Genomic DNA, 24,648 nt, shown 5'->3' on the forward strand with positions numbered 1-24,648 from the left:
GATTGGGCTGTGTACTAATGCAGAATGATAAAGTAGTAGCCTATGCCTCTAGACAGCTGAAGCCATTTGAGCAGAACTATCCGACACATGATTTGGAGTTGGCAGCAGTGGTTTTTGCTCTGAAGATTTGGCGACATTATCTATATGGTGAGCCTTGTGAGGTTTTTACTGATCATAAAAGCCTAAAGTATATATTTACTCAGAAGGAATTAAGCATGAGGCAAAGAAGATGGCTTGAGCTACTAAAAGATTATGATCTAAGCATCAAATATCATCCGGGAAAGGCTAATGTTGTGGCAGATGCTCTCAGTAGGAAGTCAGCAGTGGGCTCCATATCTTTGCTTACCACTCAGAAGCAGATTTTGAAAGATTTTGATATGATGCAGATTGAGGTGATTACCAAGGGTGCTGGAAGTATGTTGGCTAGTTTGTTGGTGCAACCTACCTTGATAGAAAGAATAAAAGCTGCTCAACAGACAGATGCACGTTTATGTCAGCTTAGAAATGATGTGGAGAGAGGGTTACGACCCGAACTCCGAATCCACCCGGATGGTACTCTGCGTTTTGGCAGTAGATTATGTGTGCCCAGGGATGCTGATCTAAAAAGAGAGATTCTGGAGGAAGCTCATCAGTCTCGTTTCTCTATTCATCCCGGCAGTACTAAAATGTATAGAGATTTACGGAAACATTTCTGGTGGAACGGCATGAAGAGAGAGATAGCAGGATTTGTAGCTCGGTGCTTGGTATGTCAGCAGGTAAAGGCTGAGCATCAGAGACTGGCTGGTTTGCTAGAACCATTAGAGATTCCAGAGCGGAAATGGGAGCACATTACTATGGATTTTGTTACTGGGCTTCCGAGGACAGTAAGGAGGAATGATGCAGTATGGGTAATTGTTGATCGCCTCACGAAGTCAGCTCACTTTTTACCCTTTAGGGTTGGCACTTCACTTGACAGGCTGGCTCAGAGGTATATTGATGATATTGTGCGCTTACATGGGGTACCAGTAAGCATTGTATCTGATCGGGACCTCCGCTTTGTATCTGGATTTTGGAGAAGCTTCCAAACTGCTATGGGCACTGATCTGAGACTCAGCACTGCTTATCATCCTCAGACTGATGGTCAGTCAGAGAGGACGATCCAGACCCTGGAGGATATGCTGCGGACTAGTACTGTTGATCTGGGAGGTTGTTGGGATGATCATATATCACTAGTTGAGTTTGCCTACAATAATAGTTATCATTCTAGCATCCAGATGGCAACCTTATGAAGCCTTGTATGGAAGAAAATGTCGGTCTCCTTTACATTGGGATGATGTTGGAGAGAAGAAGTTGTTAGGCCCTGAATTAGTTCAGAGTGCTAGGGAGAAGATTCTACTAATCAGAAAAAGGCTCAAGGCAGCTCAAGATAGACAGAAAAGCTGGGCAGATAAGAAAAGAAGAGAAGTGAAATTTCAGAAGGGGGACTTTGTATTCTTAAAAGTTTCACCCTCGAAAGGTGTTACAAGATTTGGAAGACATAGTAAATTGAATCCTCGCTACATTGGACCCTTTGAGATTCTTTCCAGAGTAGGGGAGGTTGCTTACAAACTAGCTTTGCCACCAGAGTTATCCAGTGTGCATAGTGTCTTTCACGTTTCTCTTCTACGGAGATACATTCCTGATCCCAGCCATATAGTACAGCACGAGCCCCTGCAGATTGATAGAGACCTGATTTATGAAGAGTATCCTTTACGCATCATTGATCATAAGGAGCAGGTCCTGAGGCGACGTATCATCCCCTATGTGAAAGTTCAGTGGAGCAACCATTCGGAGACAGAGGCCACATGGGAACTTGAGGAGGATATGCGAGCAAGACATCCGCAACTCTTTGAGAATACAGGTATGTAAATTTCGAGGACGAAATTCTAATAAGGAGGAGAGAATGTGATAACCGCCCCACTTCCAAGAGAAACGGAGGGGGGGAGGGCATTACACCATCGTGCAGGCGTTCGTAACGCCTGATGGTGGGCGGTTACAACCGTCCGCCTTCCCAGTGATCGAGGCTACAAGAAGCCCCGATCGGCTACCATTTCACCACCCGTTCATCCTCCTCCTCCACTGTTTGTCTTCCTCTCTCACAATCCTCTCCGATTGGCAGGACCCGGTGTTAGACCCACGCCGCCGGAGTAAAGGGCCGCGTTGCCGGAGTAGGAGGCGGACGTTCTTCTTCAAGCAGGTAACGCCCTTACTCATAGTTATTCTTTGTATATCTAGTTTAGAAATTAAATCAAATTAAAAAAAAAGAAGGGGGAAGGAAGATGGCGGCGGGCGCCGACTGCGATGGCCGCAAGCTGCGTCGGCCGCAAGCCGCGGCGGCAAGAGAGGCCGTAAGCCGCGGCGGCCGGTGTCGGGGAACGCCGCCGGCTGCGGCTCGGGCCCTCCCCGAGCCAGATCTCCCGTCCGCGGGAGAAGAAGGAAAAAAAAAAACTTACCGGTGGTTGATCCGCAACCGCGGGCGCCGGCCTCGGCCGTGGGCCGTGGGTCGTCGGCCGTGGGACGCGGGTCGCCGGCAGCAGGATGCAGACGCGGCCGCAGGCCGCCGATGCGCCCCCGAGCGCGACCACGGGCACGGCCGCGGGTGTGGCCGTGGGCGTCGCAGGCCGGCCGCCGGGCGCCATCGGCCGCAGCCCGTTCCTCCCAAGCCTCCCGAGCTCGCCCTCCTCCCTCCACGGGAGAAGAAATGGGAAGAAAGGGGGAAGGAGAAATCGGGAGAAGAGAAGAGGAGGAGAAGAAAAAGAAAGAAAAAAAAAATGGGAGAAGAAGGTTCGGGAAGGAAGAAGGAAGAAGGAAGAAAAGAAAAAGAAGAAAAGAAGAAAAAAGAAAAGAAAAAGAAAAGAAAAAGAAAGGAAAAGAAAAAAAAAAAAGAAAAAAAAAGAAGTGAGAGACCCTAACGGGTCCGACCTAACGGGTTTGATCCGGGTACGGATCCGAACCTGTTAGGCCCAAATAAAATTAAAAAAAAAATGGGTTTAGCCAAATTTGATTAAAACCGAGCCCAGTCAGATTAGGCTAAGTCCGGACGAACCCAAACTATAAATTGGGTTAAATCCGAACCAAATTAAGCCCAATTGAGTTGGATCTGAACCTAATTAAGCTGAGTTAGTCTCAACAGACCCAAATTGAATATGAATCAAGCCCAATTCAAAACCAGTTTAACTAAATTGAGACCGAATTGACTTTGGGCTGACCCTGACTCAAGCCTAGATGAGCCACATTGATCCTGGACCAAAATTAAACTTAATTGGACTTGAAATTGAGCCCAATAACATAATCAGAAGACCAAATTGACCCGATAGGGCTAGACCCAATCAGGAACCGAGCCCAATTCTTTAATTAAAGACCCAATTGACCTACGTGAACCCAATCTGGTTCTAAATCGAGGCCAAGGGCTCTAAATTAAATAAATTGGACTTGAGATCCAAGCAAGTAAATTCATGTTATGATAAATTAGAAAATTATGAAATAAATAGAGAATAATGTGACCCCTATGTGATTTATTTAGGTGATCAAGGATTTGTCACCCGGACGTAAGAAATTGGAAAGCATATTGCTGTAAGTAACCTTGGCACTGATCTTAAAGTTTTTAAATTACTATTTATTCATCATTATGAAAATGTATTGCTTACGATATATTTTCCTCAAAATTAGGATCAAGTATATGATTGCATGAGATACATGAATTTGATTAAAGAGCATCCTTCATGAATATTTGATGATGTATGAGTTACGAAATTATGATTATGTTAGACTGTATGAAAAATGATATTTGAGGCATGTTTATGCATTTTAAATTATATAATGCCATTTATCATTTTCCAATCTATTTATGATGATTATGATTTATGAAAGAAAAAGAATATGATTTATGAACTCTCAGATAGCTATGACCACCTCTAGAAATAGAGGCCAGTCGACACCCTGGAGCTAGCATCCAAAGAATAACAGGCCCTCTGCCAACGGGTTAAAGTTGGTAACGAATAACAGAATTAGTCGACTAAGATTAACAGGCCCTGTCACGGGATTATAGTGACCATAGCAGCACATCCGTCTGAGAGTATGTTTTATAAAGTATGGATAAATGGCAATATTTTTATATGACTCGCATTATCATGATTATGAACTTTTATGGATAGAACATGCATTGCTTTATGACTTGATTTGTGTATATCATATATAAATGTTTTATTTTACTACAACTGTTGGCTTTTTAATCACTGCATTGGCATAATTGTACTTGATCCAATAAGATAGTACCTGGTTACTTACTGAGCTGTGTAGCTCATACCTTTTTATCTACTTTTTTCCTACAGATGATTAAGACCACTAGGAGCAGGGAGCTTGATGTTATTCAGGATTGGGGTAATTGAAAATGTTATGTAATAATCAGATTTTAGAAGCTCTGTACTGTTCCAACTTCATGAACAATGTTATGATATTAGTAAATGAAACTATTTATTTTCATTACGAAATTTTAAGTAGTTTCGTGTTATTGTGTGCATAAGATTGCAATAGCACGGCCGTGTCATGATCCGGATTTGGGGCGTGACAAATGTCACGCCCCCGCCTGCGCGAGGCACGTGAGACACCTAGTGCCCACGTGGGGGCCACATGAGGGGGGACCGCGGGGCTCCCCTGCCAGATATTGTCCGGTTCTGGGGCTTCACGCAAGCGTCCTTCACCCCTCCTCGGTTTTGTTTTCCTCCCAAAATGCGTCTGCAGGATTTGGAGACACCCGCCTCATATGCCCAGGCTCTGGAACGAGTCTTTCCGATGTGGGACTATTGGGCCTCACACCCTTCCCACCATCAGACAAGAGCCGTCCTCGGCTCTGCAGACGCGTTTTGGGTGGAAAACAAAACCGGGGAGGGGTGAAGGACGCTTGTGTGAAGCTTCAGAACCGGACAATATCTGGCAGGGGAGCCTCGTGTTCCCCCCTCATGTGGCCCCCACGTGGGCACTAGGTGCCTCACGTGCCTCGCAGAGACGGGGGCGTGACATTTGGTATCAGAGCCGAGGACGACTCTTGTCCGATGGTGGGTAGGGTGTGAGGCCCAATAGTCCCACATCGGAAAGACTCGTTCCAGAGCCTGGGCATATGAGGCGGGTGTCTCCTAATCCTGCAGACGTGTTTTGGATGGAAAACAAAATCGGGGAGGGGTGAAGGACGCTTGCGTGAAGCCCCAGAACCGGACAATATCTGGCAGGGGAGCCCCGTGTTCCCCCCTCATGTGGTCCCCACGTGGGCACTAGGTGCCTCACGTGCCTCGCAGAGGCGGGGACGTGACAAATGGTGTTTCAGCACAACGGTAATTTCTTTGTAAAAATACACATGAGATAGGAAAAAAATCTAAGTCGTGCTTATATATTTATGGGGTCATCTATTACTAAAACTTAACTTTTTGGTTGGATTTTCCCATGGCATCAGAATTCATGATCCCTCTTTCCCACCGATCCTCCGGCACTTTCACTTATGCTTTTTTGGGTTGGATTTTAGCAATCCTAATAAACCTCATGCTAGTCTCATCTATCGAGTCCACTCTACATTGATGTATTCTTTACAAATATATCATAAACATTAAAAAAATAATAACATAATCTCCAAACAAATCTAAATTTTTCTTATGTATCTTAATGCAATTATTGAAATAAATAGGTACTTAATCATCTTAGGTGAAATTTGACCAATAACAACTAACCTCGTCTAATCTATGAAGAAAACCCTTCAACCAAATCAAAGAACCTAACTTTCTCCAACAACCACTTTAACATGTCCTATTCTGAACAAAAGATTCCAAACCAAGCTCTGACTAACAAAATCGAACAAGGGCGTTATCAATGGCTACAAATTTTTAAACTATTCAAAGGTCCAAAGTATCCTCCAGATATGCCCCTTTAAGTTGAAGATCTCTCAATAATCTTTGAGGGTTGCACTAATATACTTTTAGAGGATAGCTAGCCAAAGGTGGATGCTTGCAAAAACTATAATTTACCTTGCCATTTCCTAATTGCTTTTAGGTTGGCTTGGTAGTCTGAAACAACAAATGGACAGAAGGGAAGGTGAGGGGATTAGTTTGAAGGAATCCAGAGAACCGTTGAGCTCAAGTTGGCCAAACTCTCACCTAACTACCAAAGCCAATATAAGTTTGTCGGCCGTCTCGGTCATAGCCGTTATGAGGTGCAAGCATCAACTCTGAAAAAAGTAATAAAAAAGAAGAGGATATGGATTTAGGCGTCACAAAAAACTGCACAGAATTAATAAATAAATAAATAAATCAACGAATAAATAAGAGAGCAAGCAGTGAACAAATAATGAATGAATAAAAACAACAAAGTTGCCACTATGAAGGATGATTGTTGAAATTAAGATAGAAGGTAAATCGTAGATGAGTAACTACATAGAAAGAGGGAGACCCATCCGTATTATAATTATCAAGTTCAAATGCTATAAAAGAGATGTTACTGCTGCAGCAAGCCGCAATTCACCTTGTAACAATAGCAAAAAAAAAAAATTTGTATGACATAGAATGAAATAGATTCAAAAAAAATATAAACAAATATATAAAAAAAATGAAAGCTAGTATAGGAGCTGGTCGTTAACTACTTACTTTTTTTCACATTCTTGTCGACATTATGTAGAGCATTTTCTCAATTATACAGATATTCTCCATCTTTTTGTATAAATTAAAAAAACTAAAATTAATCTAATTTTTATCTTGATATAAGGAAATCTTCATAGTGCAGAAGATATATTTTGATACAATTTCATGAGCATCTTTTGGTGGAGAGACATCTTACTCCATTTGGATCTCAAGATAGCATCAATCGTTAAATTGCTAAGTTGTTCTATGTGGTTGAAAAAGTATTTTTCTTTAAGTGTTTATCTCTGTACTAGTTTTCATACTATTATTGCTAGATATCCAGGTTTTCTTATCAAACTTTTGTCATTACAATATTTCCTAATGCTTATCCCTTGTTTAATTTTTTGAATTTTCTATGTTGCTCCTGGATATCCATCCTAGATTTGTTGGCCATTATGAAACCCATATGAAAGTATGTTTTAGTGGGTTAATAGGGCTTGGGTGGATTAATTGGCATCGAAGAGGATTTAGGGTTCAAAACAGATCACAGTGCTCTTGATGTTATTCGTGGAATTGGAGCGAAAATATATATAAAAAAATTTCTATTATTCTTTTTTATGATCTTGGTCAATTTCTTGTGCTCCCAAACTTAAAATTTCATGTGAGCCATAGTATCCCACATTTTACATGGCTAAGCCTCTTGAAAAGTTTTGATTATTGTGCTCGATGTTGAATTATTTATCATTCACTATTTCGTGCTAGCGGTTATATTAATTTTAGCAAAATATTCTACGTTTTTTGTTGAGCTTTTATATAGTTTTCATGTTGTATAGCTTATACGTGCATTAGTGCATGCATCAAAGTCAACAATATGATTTTCTACAAACTTAACTATTTGCTCACATTTGTGCTAGCCAACTTGTGCATTTCAGTTGACCCACACTTGCTAGTCTATTGATCATGTTGTCACCCTTGTACATGGACCTAGACGTAGCTATGACCATTACCCCAATATTTTCCTAGCATTAGCTATCCTCTTGAAGGGATCATCTCACAACAATGGCGAACTTTTAGTAAGAACCATAACAATATTCTACCTTTCAAGCTCCTAACATTGAACCCTGGTTGATTGTGGGGCAAGTGAGTTAGTGACGGTGGAAGGATTTATTTTGCTAAAAGCCTTATTTTCGGGGAATATAATATGCTGATATTAGAATTGTCACCTTAATTATTCTTGGATTTGGACAAACATTACTCCCCCTCTTTTGCCATTCTTATATCCCTCAGTCCTCTTCTACTTTCTCCTTATCTTCTTCCCTTATTCCTCCGTTCAAGCTATGTACCAAGCAACAGTTTACACTATTCCAGTAATCATCATCATCCAGCAAATACCACCATCCATAACTAAAAAATAATTAGTTTTTTTATATGCGCACCTTTATAAATATCTAAAATTACATAAATATTCTCTCAAATTTAGTATTAGGATGTATATATACATATACATATATATACACATGCTCTCAAACTTATTATTTGTATCTATATCCTCATAATTTTTTTGTTTGGCATGCACACCTAGATTGAATTAAAGGTATATGTGCAAAAGGAAGTAATTTACAGGGGTGTGCGCACAAAAATAAATAATTTATAATGGCATAAATACAAATAGTAAATTTATAAGGATATACACATAATTTTAGAAATTTATAAGAGTATAAAAAAACTAATTATAAAAAAAAATTAACGAGGGCAAATAATTTATATATAAATATATATATAATTTATAAGGATATATATATAATTTTAGAGATTTAAAATAGTATACATGTAAAAAGAATAATTTATAAAGATATACATGCAAATAATAAATTTGCAAAGATATGTGAGCATTTTAAATTTTTGTAAAAGTATATATATGCAAAAAAGCTCAAAATAAGTTTAAAAATGTTACAAATAAAGAAACCTCGAAAGAATACCAAAGAACAGGGATACCTTGTACCCACAATCAAACACAGATGCCAGAAGGCTCCAATTACATACTAGAGATGGGCACTGGGCCGGGCCGCCCACGGCCCGGCACGGCACGGCACGAAGCGGGCCGTGCCTGGCACGGCCCGCCAGCTACAGTGACGGGCCGTGCCTGGCACGGCCCCTTTGATAGGGCCGTGCTGGGCTAGCGAATCCTGGCCAGCGGGCCGTGCCAGGCACGGCCCGCTTCGGGCCTGGGCCGGCACGGCCCGGTCTAGGCACGCGGGCCAAGCACGGCACGGCCCGCGTGCCAGCACGGCACGGCCCATAAGGGCCTGGGCCGGGCTGGCACGCGGGCCTGGCACGGTCCGGGCCTGGGCCCGGCTCGGCCCGATAAAATTTTTTTAATACATTAATAAATTATGAACACTAAGAAATCTTGATTTATGAATATAAAGCCACCTTAATGGTGGGGGGTTTGGCACAGACCCCTACCAGTTTATTAATTTCAATCAAAATGGTACATGAAGGGAGGTTTGGACCTTGGTCTGACCTCTAGATTCTAGAAGACAATAAGAAACTAAGAAAGGGCCGAGGTTTGGACCTTGGTCTGACCTCCAGAATACAATAAAAATGTACAATTATAAAAAATTAAGAAATCTTACTAATCATCAGTGATTCAGTGAATCAGTATTCACTCTTCAGTCTTCAGTCTTCAGTCTTCAGTCTTCAGTAGTGTTTGTATCATCATCATCAGAGGATGTTGTATTATGTCCACCTTTATCTTGAAGTCTTGCCTCAGCATCCAGCCAATCCTTGAAGCAGAGAAGCATCTCCACCGTTTCGCCCGTCATCCTACTTCTCTTTTCGTCAAGAACACGCCGACCTGCACTAAAAGCGGATTCCGATGCTACCGTGGACATCGGCACAGCTAAAATATCGCGTGCAATTGCAGACATAACAGGATATTGATTTCTAACACTCTTCCACCAAGATAATACATCTAGATTCTCTATTTGATTTTCATCATATGCAGACTGAAGATCATTTCGTAAATAAAATTCTAGTTCACTACTTAAAGATGAAGAAGATGAAGAGGAACTTGAAGCATGTGTGTGTCTTCTCTATGCAATGAATGAAAAAATAGATGACGAACGAGAACTACTAGAAGGAGGAATAGAGGTTTGTATTTGTGTTCTAGATCCACGAATTTTTTCATCATATATAGCATAAATATCATAAAGAAGTTGTCTTACCTCATCTTTAGCAGATTCAGCATCTTGATTCATATTTTCAGCGTATGCATCAAGTAAAATTAGCACGCCATTTAATTTAACTCTAGGATCAAATACAGCAGCTAAGTTATGCATAGGACATATCCTGTCCCAATACTCATTCCATTTAGATTCCATTAGGTGAATAATAGGCATTAAAACATCATCATATCTATGTTCTGCAAATTTTTGACTAATTATATATGCTTGTTGTAAAAATGAACATGAAGTAGGGTAATAAATACCAGAAAGAACATTGGTAGCATTATAAAAACTAAGCAAAAAATCTTCCAAAATTTTTCCTTTATTCCAATCAGTTTCAGTCAATGTAAATCCTAATCCACGATCATTAATATATGCACTTAATAAATTTTTATATGGGTATGCATCATGTATCATGCTATATGTGGAGTTCCAACGAGTAATTACATCAAGTTTAAATTTTTTAAAACGTTTACCATGATTTATGCATAATTCCTTAAATTCTTGAAGTCTTGATCTAGAAGCATGAATAAAAGAAACTGCATTTCTAATTTTTGAAATCACATCTTGAATCATGCCCATGCCAGCTTGAACAGAAAGATTTAAGATATGACATGCACATCTAATATGCAGTAAATTTCCATCTAATATGGGATGCAATGAGTCTCTTAATAATACAACAGCAGAATTATTATTAGATGCATTATCAAAAGTAATAGACATAATTTTATCATTAATATTATATGAACATGCAGTTTGATAAATTATATTTGAAATTTGTTGCCCAGAATGTGGAAAATCAAAAGCACGAAAAGCAAGAATACGTTTATTTAATTGCCAATCATTATCAATATAATGAGCAGTAATGGCAATAAAAGAATTACTACCTACAGATGCTGACCAAATATCAGAAGTTAATGAAATTTTTACATTTAAAGTAGAAAGTGTTTCAATTAAATTTTGTTTCATTGCTAAAAAATTGGTCATAGCTACTCTTCTAAATGTACGCCTACTAGTTCTTTTGTAAGCAGGTTGTAGGTTTAATTGAACATATTCTTCAAAATTAAAAGATTCACATAAACTAAAAGGTAATTCATCCTTGACTATCCATTTTACAAGTGCTTTTCTTTGATTTTCATGATTATATGCAAAATTACCTACAAGTAATCCCCCTTGTATATTAAGGCTACTTTGAGTTTGAGCATGAGAATCATGCATCCTATAACTCTCTTGATGTCTTTTTAAATGCCCTGTTCCCCCACTACTACTACAACTATAAAGTTTGGCACATTTTTTACATTTAGCTTTCCAGACTCCCTCAACCATAACTCTATCAAATTCATTCCATACAGTACTAGTCCTCTTACGAGAAGAGGTTTGACCTTCACTCGGTTCACCAGTTCTAGAGGAACTAGGAACAGGGGGTTGGGGATTAGTTTCTTCCCCCTCAGAAACAGGAATGCCAAACTGACTTTCCTCAAAAGATGACATATCTATGATTAATTCAAAAAATAAAAACTAACCGCAAGGAGGAATTGAGTAGAGGGTCGGAGGGCAGAGGCAGCGCCGAGATTCCGAGCTTCCTCTTGTGCTCTCAACAGAAGCGACCTTCTCTTCTCAACAGGAACCTCCTATTGTGTAGCACTTGAACAAACTAAAAATTAAATTGCTAGAAGAGCACTTTAGAAGAGAGAAATAATAGCAGTAGAGAAGGAGAGAATGAGAGGTTTGGTGTGGTGAGAATGAGGGAGGAATGGGCTATTTATAGAAGCCCAAAAATTTTTTTTTCCCAAAATACCCCTCAATTCAGCCATTATAGGACTGTTGGGAGGGGCAAAACCGTCTTTTTCCCGAAAATAGCCGTTGGAAACGGCTATTTTCTTCCCCCCTCTCCAGACGGGCCGTGCCAGGCACGGCCCGTCTGGAGCCGTTACGGGCCGTGCCAGGCACGGCCCGTTTAGAGACGTTGCGGGCCGTGCCTGGCACGGCCCGTTACCGCCCGTTACGGGCCGTGCCTGGCACGGCCCGTGCCGTGCCGTGCCCGGCCCGGCCCACCAATAGAGGGGCCGGGGGCCGGGCCGGGCTTGCCTTCCGTGCCTCACGGGCCGTGCCAGGCACGGCCCGTTTAGAGTTTTGGCCCGGGGGGCCTGGGCCGGGCCGGCCCGGCACGGCCCGTTGCCCATTGTGGTTACATACTGAGCATGTGGATTGCATCGTAGTGTGTTGTTGACAACCATTGATGGCAATACATCTAATAGCGGCCATTGTACGTAGAATAGCACATACTGCCGGGGATCCTAGCTTTTGCTTTTGCTTGGCACTCGTCAAGTACCATCCTTTCTTTTCCCATATGCGATGGCGGATATACTCATTAGCCTTTTTTAGGCCTCTAAAGAGAACCATGACCTTTGTCCTACTCTTTGATTTGAATCTAGCACTCAAAAATAAAATGAAGCCACGCAAGTCTACCAAATCAACAGGGACAAATCACCATCACGCATGCATCTCTCTTGCTTCAGATATTATCCAAAGTCGATAGCTATCACATGGTACTCAGGAGCACCAATGGAATTCCATCTATTTGCTACTGATGTGATCAACTCAAAGGATATAGATTGGCTGGATTATGCTACTCAATTTGGTTTTCTGGCAGCTCAAGTAAGGTCAATAACACAGTCAATCATAAGTATCTCAACTGCTATTTGCTAGGTGATTGGATTTTTGAAAACAAAATGACTGTGGTTGAAATAAAACAATCATAGTGTTACTTGCCAAAAACTATTGCTTGCAATTTTTTATGACAAAATATGCACACATATCATGTATCTCTTCCAACATGTATAAAAAAAAATAATAAAAAAAAGTTTTACCCTCAACTAATACTTTTGTATATTAACTAATATTAGCATAATAAAGTTTACTGTGTTGGAAGTGAAAATATCCAATAACAGTCATGGTAGTGGATTAACGGCTAATGATAATGGGAGTTAAATCATGCTCCAACCCACCCCACTGTCCCCAAAAGAGGAGCTTTTAGGGAGGAAAGAGGAAGCACACCCTTCCCTTTTCTTCTAAAGAGACGAGAGATCGAGGGCTTTGGATTCCTCCTCTTTGACCCCAGACTTCGATCGTCGCGCCGAACTTTGGGGCTGAGAGCTCACCGGGTTTGCCTTCCTAATTCTTCCTTCTCAGAGCCCCACAAGTTCCTTCGGAATTGTTTTTGATGAATTTCTGAAGGTTTTTTTGGGTGAAAGTTTAGGTGTTATAGCCAATTTTTAGATTGTTTTCGCTTCTTTGTCCCGAGAGTCTTGTTATATCTGTTGCTATGGAGTTAAGATAGAGGAAAGGAGGCGCCTTTCTTGGTGGGGATTTAAGCCAGCAAGCGGTTTGAGTGGTATGTAGAAGAAAGACGCCTCCTTTTTTAAGTTTCAGTCTCCATCTCTTTGAGTTTTTCTAGCTTTTCCTTTTTCTGGATACGGTTCTATGGCTCAGAAGTGAGGAAGGAAATCCGAAATCCGTTATGAAGTCTTCTGTAAGCTGTTTTTGCTGTGGGAAATGGTACCAATTTGGTGGAGGTTTTGATTGGCGATAAAAAGGAGACTCCTTTCTTCGCTTATGTTTGTTGTTGCTCCCAATTTCCCTCGCTATCTTCTCTAGTATATGGTATTTGAAAACTTGTGAGAAGACCCATTTGGAACTGTGGAGATTTGGGGATTTCGCTCCCTCTTAACCTCCATGAGGAACCTCTTCTTCTCTGACTCCTCCTGCAAAGAAACCAAGCTTCATACTTTTAATCCTCAATCATGGCTTCAAGTTGAAAGAGGGAAGTTTTCTAAGTCCTCCTTTCATTCTCCTTCTTCCATGTAAGCTTATGCTATCTCTTTCCCTTTTTCTTTTACTCTAATTTTACTCTTCCCTTCATCTCCTCGTTTCATGAATTTTAATATGTACTAATCTGTTTCCTTCATGCTCCGCAGCGAATCGCTCGTAAAGGTAACTGAGCCACTGGTTCTCCCTCTCTTTAAGCCTGTGGACTATGTAGAAGTCTTAGCTCAGATACATGAAGAGCTCGAGTCATGCCTGGCGCATGAGAGGTCAAATCTGTACTTACTCCAATTTCAGGTTTTCAAGGGTCTTGGAGAAGTCAAATTGCTTCAGAGAAGCCTGGGTTGTGCTTTTGAGAAGGCAAGCACAGTTCATGAGAAACTCATATTTGGAGCCTGGCTGAAGTATGAGAAACGGGGAGAAGAACCAATCTCAGATCTTCTTGCCTCCTGCAGGAAGTGCTTTCAAGAATTTGGATTGTTGGACATTGCTTCTGAGATTCCTGTTGAGATTGTTGAGACGGTTGACACGGTTGACACATGTAATTCCCATGCATCATCGCATGTTTCCGATTCTGTATGTTTCCAAATAAAAGGTGAAAAAATTACCTGTGATCGACAGAAGATTGCAGCTCTGTCCACTCCATTCCAAACCATGCTTAATGGATGCTTTGCGGAGTCATATCTTGAAGTCATAGATATGTCTGAAAATGGCATCTCGCCGCTTGGTATGAGATTAATCAGTGAGTTCAGTTGCTCGTATAATCTGAGCAATTTATCACCAGATGTTTTATTGGAAATATTAGTATTCGCAAATAAATTTTGTTGCGAGAGGCTTAAAGATGCTTGTGGCAGGAAACTTGCATCTCTAGTTTCTTCAAGGCAAGATGCTATAGACCTTATGGAGCTGGCACTTGAAGAAAGCTCTGCTGTTCTTGCTGCTTCATGTTTGCAGGTCTTCCTGCATGAACTTCCTGATTGTTTAAATGATGAGGAAGTGGTTAAAATCTTCTCGAATGCTAATGAACACCAGAGATCGATCATGGCTGGCCATGCCTCATTTTCACTGTATTGCTTGCTAAGTGAAGTTGCCATGAAAGCTGATCCGAGGTCAGAGGTTACGGCATGCTTTCTGGAGAAGTTGGTAGAGTCAGCAATGGATAATAGGCAGAAGCAGTTGGCTTTTCACCAACTGGGATGTGTGAGGCTTTTGAGGAAAGAGTATCATGAATCTGAGTGCCTGTTTAATGCTGCTTATGCTGCTGGGCATGTCTATTCTATTGCTGGATTGGCTAGGTTGGCTGCTATCAGGGGTAACAAGCTTTTGTCTTATGAGATGCTAAGCTCTGTGATATCTTTCTATAACCCCCTTGGCTGGATGTATCAAGAGAGATCTCTTTATTCTGATGGTGATATCAAGTGGGAAGATCTTACCAAGGCGACTGAGTTGGACCCAACTCTTCTTTACCCTTACATGTTTCGAGCAGCATATTTGATGAGAAAACAAAGCATGGAAGCTGCGCTTATGGAAATTAACCGTATTCTTGGCTTCAATCTGGCCTTGGAATGCTTAGAACTACGGTTTTGTTTCTATCTGGCACTTGAGGATTACAGGGAAGCACTTTGTGATGTCCAGACAATTCTTACATTGTCGCCTGAGTACCGAATGTTTGAAGGTCGTGTAGCTGCTTCCCAGTTGCGTACACTTGTCTGGGAGCATGTGGAACACTGGACAACTGCAGATTGTTGGCTGCAGCTTTATGATCGGTGGTCGTCAGTAGATGATATAGGTTCTCTCTCAGTTATCTATCAGATGCTTGAGTCTGATTCTTCCAAAGGTGTACTGTACTTCAGGCAATCTTTGCTTCTTCTTAGGTAACTTTCATATATTGTAGTCTGATAATAAGAAGAACAAGTGTATTATAGGTTGTTATTTGTGCACTTAAGTTTGCTTCGGATTTGTGGTTCTTGTTGAGTAGGCTGAACTGTCCCGAAGCAGCAATGCGCAGCCTGCAGCTAGCACGCCAGCATGCAGCAAGTGAACATGAACGTCTGGTATATGAAGGATGGATTTTATATGATACTGGTCACTCTGAAGAAGGGCTACATAAAGCAGAAGAGTCAATTTCCATTCAGAGGTCATTTGAGGCTTTCTTTTTGAAAGCCTATGCATTGGCAGATTCAAACCTTGATCCTTCATCCTTTGCGACTGTGATCTCACTTCTTGAAGATGCTTTGAAGTGTCCTTCCGATAGACTTCGGAAAGGTCAAGTATGTATTACTGGATTCGCCTTGTACCTGCTCCTTTTTAACATATTTCATTTGCTCTTTCCTATGAAATACTGCCACTGGATCTTCATAAGCCCTTGTAAAATGGGCACTTGATCCTCCATCCCTGAAAATCTTAAACAACTTGTTTCTTTCTTCTTCAATGTTTTCTTGATTGAATTTCAAGTTGTTGTTATTGTTTTTGTTTCTTGACTTAATTGTTTTTGCTCCAGATTTCTCTAGTTCCATATATCAAGCTGCACCTTGTTCCCATTTCATGTAGACTCTACCTAATTATGGAGAGATATTGGATGGTGGTGCTTTAATTGCATAGACCTATATTATATAACCAATTAGGAAAGTTTAATTTAATGAAGTGGTCTTCTAGGATTGAAGGCAAGCCTAAATGTCGCCTTGCCTAGGAATTCAGCTCAAACCACATTGGTTAAAGTCAGGTTAAAAGCTGGCTATAAAAGGCAACATTTTTTAGCAAGTTTTACAGTTTAAGGTTAGAAATGTTAGTTTATTTTATTTTTTGATGGTTAAGGAATCTACCACTTTCATTAATGCTATAGTCTTATCAGAGTAATAGGATGCATGAGAGGCCTATTGTATTTTCTTGGACGGTCATTAACTTAGGAGCTGGAATTTTTACCTAGGGTAACATCTGCTTTAGAATCTTCTTAGAATCTCAAACTTGCTTCTACATTCTAAGCACTTCCTTGCTGAAGTGTTTCTAAAGTATCCACTTTCATGCATCTACAATTCGATTGACTCCCACACCTGCTCTCAACTCTAGCAATTATAGTCACTGAAGATATCCAACTACAGGCTTTGACAGGTTTTAGATATGTTAGATATGTCATCTGTTTATTTTATTTTATTTTTTTGTTTGCCTATCCCAAACTTGGGTTCATAATATAAGCTCGCTGAGTTGGCATGAGTCCTGTTAACGTGTTCTGAAGGGAAATAGATGTATGCAACCTTACCCTGGCATACTGAAAGGTTGTATTTATGTTTTGAACCTGTGATATCCTGATCATGATGGAGCAACCTCACCATTGCGCTAAGGCCTGTCCTCTTAAAATCTCATATTCTGAAATTCTGAAATTTTAAAAACATAATTTTGTTCATTTTCTTTGTATCTGACTCTTTTCTGATTCTGAATTGCTTTAATTGTTTCGATTTGGTTGCAACTCTTAAATCCCATTAACTAAGTGCCCACATTAGCAGCTATTACTGTACAATACCGTGTACTTTTTCATATTGTTGTCTTGACACCTAGCAAGAATTTTAGTTGTCCAAGCATGGCAAAGTGTCCATTACTAAAACCAATATCATAAAGAATAGTTGTTATAGCAGAACTACTTAAGAAATATTTACCGTTTAGTTCTTTGTTCCATTTAAATTTTCATTTATGGGGATTTTCGTTTCTTGTGATTTCATTTGTACTACAACTGAAATTGTAGTGCAGTTGTAAATGCAACATTCTGCGTCACTTACTTTCTGTTAAGAGAGAGAGATGACTGAAATTGTAGTGCAGTTGTAAATGCAACATTCTGCATCACTTATTTTCTGTTAAGAGAGGGGGATGACTGAAGGCCTAGTACAGTAAGATTGGCCATGAAAACTCACATGTTTTAAAGTGGCAGAAGAAGGTTTAGCTGGAGACAGAAGGCCTATACAGAAGATTCAGGATGGACATAATATGAGAATATTGGTATAAGCAATATGTAACCATATGCAGCCTAACTGTCCATAATCACGTCATTTAAGGATTTTCATTTTATTTGGACCACCTCTTGACCAAACAACTCATCACATAACGTTTGCTGATTGGAGTTACCCTATCTAATTTAGGAATGCCTTGAACCACCTGAAAACGGTCCCAAAAAAACCCCACTCATAGCTAAGGTGAACCAGGTCGTCATCCATTAAAGGGAAAAAAAGCTGGAGATCCCTATATTTCAATATTTTTTGGGCCTTTTTTTGGTTAGCAAAATATTGCTGTTTAAATTTATAAATAATTCATGTAGGGAATCCTTGATAGGACATAGGAGATGCATGAATAGAGATTGCATGAGAAGGGGTGTCATGGCCCCCCTAGCCAATAGCCATGCCTTGGCCCTACTCCTATTTAAGCTAATATCGTTTAACAGTTGAAATATTTGAGAATTTAAGTGATAACATTTGACTAAAGTATCCTATGACAGGACACTCTAAGTAGCTATGCTAGTGTTGAAACTTCTTGCTGATGTAAGAACACTGTTTTTAGAGTGCTAAGACATTCATGGCTTGCTTTCGTAGAATCACTACATAGGAGGATCTTTTGATGCATAAGATTGTCTTGAACAGGCACCAATATAACACAGATAGAATATATAAGAAGAAAATCTGGAGACAAATAATAAGACTTTTGTTAATTAAAAGAATTTACAGAATCAAACTCAACTCTCGGCTCACACGCTCTCTTCGAACTCAAAGATGTTGTCACCTACTAGTTCACACTATCTATGATCAACTTGATAAGGGATCACCACCAACTGCTGGTGAATTCCCAACTCGGTCAAGACTGGAGCAGCTAAAATTAACTAAAGCCCACTAAGTTCAGAACTCCAATTTGAAATTGGGTAACAATACTACTCTTTGACCTTTCCGCCAAAATTTAAGTAGTAGGGGGATGCTAGGTCCAACTGACTACTCTTTGCAGCCTGCTTGAACTCTTGCAAACTTGATGGACATCTGCTTAAACTCTAGTTACCAAGGTACTTTCATCAGCTATACTCTAGTTACCAAGTACTTACATCCAAGGTTCATAATGCTGGTATATAGCACCTTGTACCGGGCATATTGTACCATATGGTACTGAATTGATACTTGGTATGGAAACTTACCAATTGTCAGTACGTCGAAACCTCTATACGAAGCATACTGATACTTTACCAACAAGGTACCAGTGAGGGTCTAATACTGAGATTGCGAACTTGGTAACATCCAACTGACTAGTAAGATTACAATTTAGTAATAATTTAACTTGTCCTATATGAGGATTTAGTCTTTATGTCTATGACAAGTAAGCATAACTCCTAGCTGTGTTGGGACATGCAAGACTCTCAACAGCTATGTCACGTCCGAGTGTATTTTAAAGCCTCAGAAATCTAGAATTCTGCATAATTTACAATGAATGTAGAATATATAAAACAAAAATGGAATTGAAGTAGTACATTCTTTGCTGTAACAAGCATATCTTGTGCTGTTGCACATTACTATTAAATGAGGAGATAGATATGGGGATTTGGTAAATCGTTAGGGAGAGAAACACCAAATGCTAAGTATTGGCCGGCGACATCATTAAAATTGTTGGAGACAGTGTAGAAAATGCCATTGGCTTTATGACCTATACTTACATATTTTGCGAAATTATTTCTTGTCACACATATAATGGAATAATTTAAGGAATTTTCTCCTGTCCACTTTCCATGACCTTAGAATCAAGCTAGGGTTACATGGACACTTTAAGCTTTAAGATTTATGGAGTTATTGACACTTATACTCATGAAAATGACATGAAACAAGATGCTTTTTTTTGGAACCCCAAGTAAGAGTCCTGCTTACATCAACTAGATGCGTGAGTACTTGATATGCCTTTTTTAGAATGTCATATCAAGAGAAGCTTCAATGCAAATGATGGCACTTGAAAGCAGGGTCGACAGAACCGGTACCGGGCACCGTACTGGTTGCCCGGCGGGACAAATTGGTATGGGCCTGCACTGTGCCATGCTGTATCTATACCGACACAGTAGAAGAGGCGGGGGAGAGAAAACGAGAGAGAGAAGGGGAAGGCCATGGAGGGCTGGAGAGCTACCGTGCGGAGGAGGTGGAGGCCGAAGAGCCGCTCTGCAGAGGAGGCAGAGGCCGAAGAGGCGCCCTGCAGAGGAGGCGGAGGCCGGAGAGCTGCCGGGAAGCCACAAAAGAAGGGCTCCCTCCAATCCTTGTTTCGTTCGAAACAACGGTCGGAGGGGGGCCTTCTATTTTTGAGTTTTTTAAGTGAAAGTCGGCAAACCAATTGCCAACTTTACTTAATTTTTTTTTATTAAAAAAAATTAAGTAAAGTTGGCAATGAGTTTGCCGACTCTCTTAAAATTCTCCAAAAATAAAAGGGCCCCCTCCAGCCCCTGTTTCGAACAAAACAGGAGATCAGAGTGAACCCCTTTTCTGTGGCTCCCTCCTCTGTGCGGCGTCTCCCCGGCCGGCCTCGACCTTCCTCTCTTTTACTTCCTCCCCTGCTCTCACTCTCTTTCTTTTTTCCTTCGTCTTCTCTCCCTCTGGCGCCGGTCTCATTTCCGTCGCCGGAACCGTTCCGGTTCACAGCCGGTAGAGCTCGGGACGTCTCGAGCCAGGCGGTTTGGGACAGTTTTGCCAACCTTGCTTGAAAGTAACCAATTGTTTTTATGAAAAGAAAGAAACAAACAAACAATTTAAGTGCCAAAGATTTTAAGGGGCTGAACAATGAATGTTATGCCTTTTTCTCTTTTTATATTAAGTGTTATATTTCATGAGTGAGCTATCATAATCAGAATAACCATTGATTAATCAATTTAGTATTACTCGAAGAACTTTTCTATATTTCTATTTTTTTGTTCCTATATATTGTATTGTAATGATGGGTGCTTTTGGATAGGTTGAAGTTTTACACATTTCAGGAGAACTCGACAGATCTGTAGACAACACTTAGAAGCTTGATTCAAGAACAAGTTTTAGACCAAATGTGGTTTTGGGAGTCAGGAAGTTGAGTGCAGAGAATTCTAAGGATGTAGGATAATTGAGGAAGCCTATAATAGATAATATTAGGTTCTATATGTGATTTCTGTTAAGGACCGCGCAAGTATCCAAAAAGTGATAAAACTGTAAAGTTTATGATTGAACTAAGATTGATTTTCTGAAAACAATGCTATAATTACAAATTGTTCTTCCATTTTAGAATGTATTATGAGTATAGCCCTGGAACAGGCGTGGCAATCACTTATAGGCCTTCTGGACGTATTTACTCACTAACGGATAGAAATGTTAGATTGAATGACAACTGATCACTAGACTGGAATTCTTTAGGCATGAGATAACCAATTAATTCTTTTCATGAATGAAACTTAAAGATCATCGATACGAACATGCAGGCTTATGATCTTTAAAGAAGAATCCAAGTAACCTAACATATAATGTCATATTTCTTAATTGATAGCATCATCATTATCATCATCATCATCTCATTTTCTAATAAAATCTAGAGAGATATGTCTTACAAGTGGTTGCACTGTTCCGAAGTAAAACCAGTTTTGCTAGGTTTTATTAATGAGTGCTAAGTTGTGAAATCAATGTATAAGACTGTGAGATGACAAACTGTTTTTTCTTATATTTTGGAATATACGATTCATTGGACTTGACCTGACTTCTCTAAAATTACTCTTGTATTCATGAATAAGCAAATGAGCATCGCTGAAGTTGGCATTTACAATTCTCTTTTTTTGGAATGTTGTGGCTATCTTATTAATTAATGTTTGATTGGTGACAACATTTCTAAACTCCACTGTACAGGCCTTGAACAATCTTGGAAGTGTTTATGTTGACTGTGGGAAACTAGACCTGGCAGCAGAGTGTTACATGAGTGCCCTAAACATCCGGCACACTCGAGCTCATCAGGGACTTGCTCGAGTCCATTTCCTAAAGACTGACAGGAATGCTGCATACGAGGAAATGACCAAATTAATAGAGAAGGCCAGAAATAATGCATCAGCTTATGAGAAGAGGTCAGAGTACTGTGATCGTGAACTTACAATGGCTGATTTACAGATGGTGACCAAATTGGATCCTCTACGAGTCTACCCTTACAGATACCGTGCTGCAGGTTAGATCCTTTCCATTATCTTACCACTCTAACTTGTGCTAGTGTTTCCCAGTAATCTCATCTGACTCCAAAAGTTGGGAAGCTATTCATGCATTTATATTTATATATATTTATACTTATTTGAGAGCTTATTCTAGTATAGCATGACATGTTAACCTAAAAAAAAATAATATCTTTGTATGAACTATGCTCATTTCAGTTGTACTAAAGCAATGAACAAGTTTATCAAATGATGAATAGCCAAAAATCAACCAACAGGGATAAATTACTTCTAACCTAATGAACAAGATATGTGTTATTTAAGGTACTAATTTTCAAAAAAGACACTCAAAAAACAATCGTCTTCTTTCCTTCACAAAGTAATTTATCGTCCATTTTTGTGACAATTTATATGCTCAAGCTGCATAAAATAGTTGCTTGGCCCTATGTAGGTGCCTAACGGCTCACTATGTGGCCTAGCCCCAATGCTGTGTGACCACCATGCTGTATTTGCATATGCCATTGCATGAATCACATCCTAAAACACTGGAAAAAACTAAAATGCAGCTTGCAACCTGGTTTCTAAATCCAAAATGGCTCCAATATGGTGCCCCATGAATGGTCCAACCATTTGTCAATTGCACAATCCCCAGTAGGATGCATCAATCTCATCGTGCCATTTTGGATTTGGGAACTTGCATTGGTTCGCGTATCAAAACTCTTATTTATATGGCTACGCTAAATATAAATTTATCTACTATATATAATGCAAAAAAATTGAGTCTGACTTTGATGGCATGTAACATTGTCAAAACTGAGAAAATGTTATTGAAAATGGGAGACAAGATTGAGCTTCGCATTGCTTTTGCCTTTTTCCACTTCTATAACTACTCCCATCTATGATAAACACACTATGTAGTTAAGTTCTTAATAGGAGGAAAAGAAACAAAACAATTGCACACAATCGAACTACTAGCTCTCAAAATGAACTCATTTGTCTGACATGTGATTAACATAAATGTGGTGGTACCCTAACTAGGAAAATGACAGCTTAGTGAAGCATATTAGACAAGATTGCAGGTTCACCATCTCATCTATATAAGAAGTTTTCTGAATAAATTTTGGTGCATTTCCTAGTTCATTAAAAAAATCTGGGCAATTGGACAAAATAAAATATTGAAAAAATTTTAAATTACCGCTTTGTTTAGTTTTTCCAGAGTCTCTTCATATTATTCCAACTATGGTTTTAAATCTTGTGGGATGGGGTGTCCCGGTTTCTCCATATTTTGATTTCTTTATGGAACGGAATGCCCTGTTGCCCTACCCAGCCTCGGTGGCCTTCCTAATGGGGCGTCCCCATAGGTATGCTCCATCTCTCTACCCTCTTCTTTCCTTTCTTCTTTCTTTCTTCATTTGTTTCTTTTTCCTTTCTTTCTTTTCTTCCTTCTTTCTTTCCTTTCTTTTTCCTTCCTTTGTTTCTTTTTTCTTTCTTTCTTTTCATCTTCCTTCCTTCCTTTAGGTACTGACTTTTTTTTCTGAAGGAATAGGAGATGTGCCCCATAAAGAAAGAGCGAGCACTCACTACTATTTATTAACTATTTCAAACTTTTTTTTCTTTTTTCTCTTTAATTCCATCCTTTATTGTTCTTCTTTCCTTCTTTTCTTTTTTCCGCCTTTTTTTCCTTTTTTCCTCCTTTTTTGTCCTCTTTCTTCTTTCCCTGCATGGTTGGGATTTGGAGTCCTGCTTCCGAGTCCCATTTTCTCATAGAAATGGAATAAGACAGCTGGGATGACCCTATCCCACCTGGATGCCCTTATCCAACCGGGATGCCCCTATCCCACCGGGACTTAACATTGGTTCGATCCATAATTAAAGGGCATCACATTTGGAGTTCAGCGTGATGCCAAACAACCTTACGAAGCAATCAAGAGCTGATATACATTGGTTCGAAATCGGGCCAGATCTTCTCAAAATAGATTGAACTGAAAACCCTATTTTTTGGGGTACATGCTTGTGCTTGGTTTGCACCCTGGCTGTTTTGCCTTCTGCATGAACTGAATTATCTTACTGATCAAATCTCCAGTAAAGGCCAATGCAGCGAGCATTGTCACTAGATCCATGTCAGAAACTTGATACCAATGAAAATATACCTAAAGCAGTCCATTAAGATCAAATAGCTGACATAAATCTCAGAAAACCTCATAGCAATTGTTTTGGTGTTCAATGAAAACTATTTTTCCTCAGTGTACCTGCTGAAGAGCAAATTTGATGGATTTGGTTGTTTTAACATAAGCACCATGGTCTGAATCCCACCTGTGTACCTGAAAGGAATAATAACTGTTTTTTCTCTCTACATTACTAATTTCCTCTTTTGCATGTTATGTTTTGTGTATTGACATGGAAGTGGATATGTTTTGTTACCAACAGTCTTGATGGATGGCCATAAGGAGAAAGAGGCGATAGAAGAGCTGACAAGAGCAATAGCCTTCAAAGCTGATGTCCACCTGCTCCATCTGCGAGCTGCCTTTTATGAGCACATTGGGGATGTTCCCAGTGCTCTTCGTGATTGCAGGGCTGCCCTTTCTGTAGACCCTAACCACCAAGAGATGCTGGAGCTTCACAACCGGGTTAACAGCCAAGAGCCATGATACTGTGTAAACTGTAAACTACACCAGATCAATTACCCCTCATAGTCAATCTTAGGTTCTGTATTTTTCCTTCTATTTTTGTCACCCTTTTTTCCTGTGCAATCTGTTTGTACGAATAAATTATCTCATATATATGTGGTTGTCTCCAGAAGTTTTGATGTGTGAATGAAATGCAAGTTTAT

The 24,648-nt window shown here is 40.0% G+C and overlaps 1 protein-coding gene across 1 annotated transcript; it reads left to right on the top strand.

Moving 5' to 3' along the window:
- Nucleotides 1-12,788: 12,788 nt before the first annotated feature.
- Nucleotides 12,789-24,617, top strand: LOC103722732 (ETO1-like protein 1). Its single transcript, XM_008813396.5, has 5 exons — nt 12,789-13,707; nt 13,822-15,543; nt 15,648-15,939; nt 21,529-21,838; nt 24,246-24,617. The coding sequence occupies exons 1-5, from the start codon at nt 13,580-13,582 to the stop codon at nt 24,464-24,466; spliced, it is 2,673 nt and encodes an 890-aa protein (XP_008811618.2). The 5' UTR covers nt 12,789-13,579; the 3' UTR covers nt 24,467-24,617.
- Nucleotides 24,618-24,648: the final 31 nt, after the last annotated feature.

Source organism: Phoenix dactylifera, chromosome 5 (genome assembly GCF_051530095.1).
Source record: "Phoenix dactylifera cultivar Ajwa chromosome 5, Ajwa_hap1_PhDact_Kaust_v1.1, whole genome shotgun sequence".
NCBI lineage: Eukaryota > Viridiplantae > Streptophyta > Magnoliopsida > Arecales > Arecaceae > Phoenix > Phoenix dactylifera.

What these genes read in the sequence shown, in the direction of transcription:
- LOC103722732 (XM_008813396.5), top strand. Translation starts at nt 13,580, where the DNA reads ATGAGGAACCTCTTCTTCTCTGACTCCTCCTGCAAAGAAACCAAGCTT. An exon ending in TTTCATTCTCCTTCTTCCAT is followed by an intron (nt 13,708 to 13,821) that starts GTAAGCTTATGC and finishes CATGCTCCGCAG; the next exon opens with CGAATCGCTCGTAAAGGTAA. An exon ending in ATAGACTTCGGAAAGGTCAA is followed by an intron (nt 15,940 to 21,528) that starts GTATGTATTACT and finishes TCCACTGTACAG; the next exon opens with GCCTTGAACAATCTTGGAAG.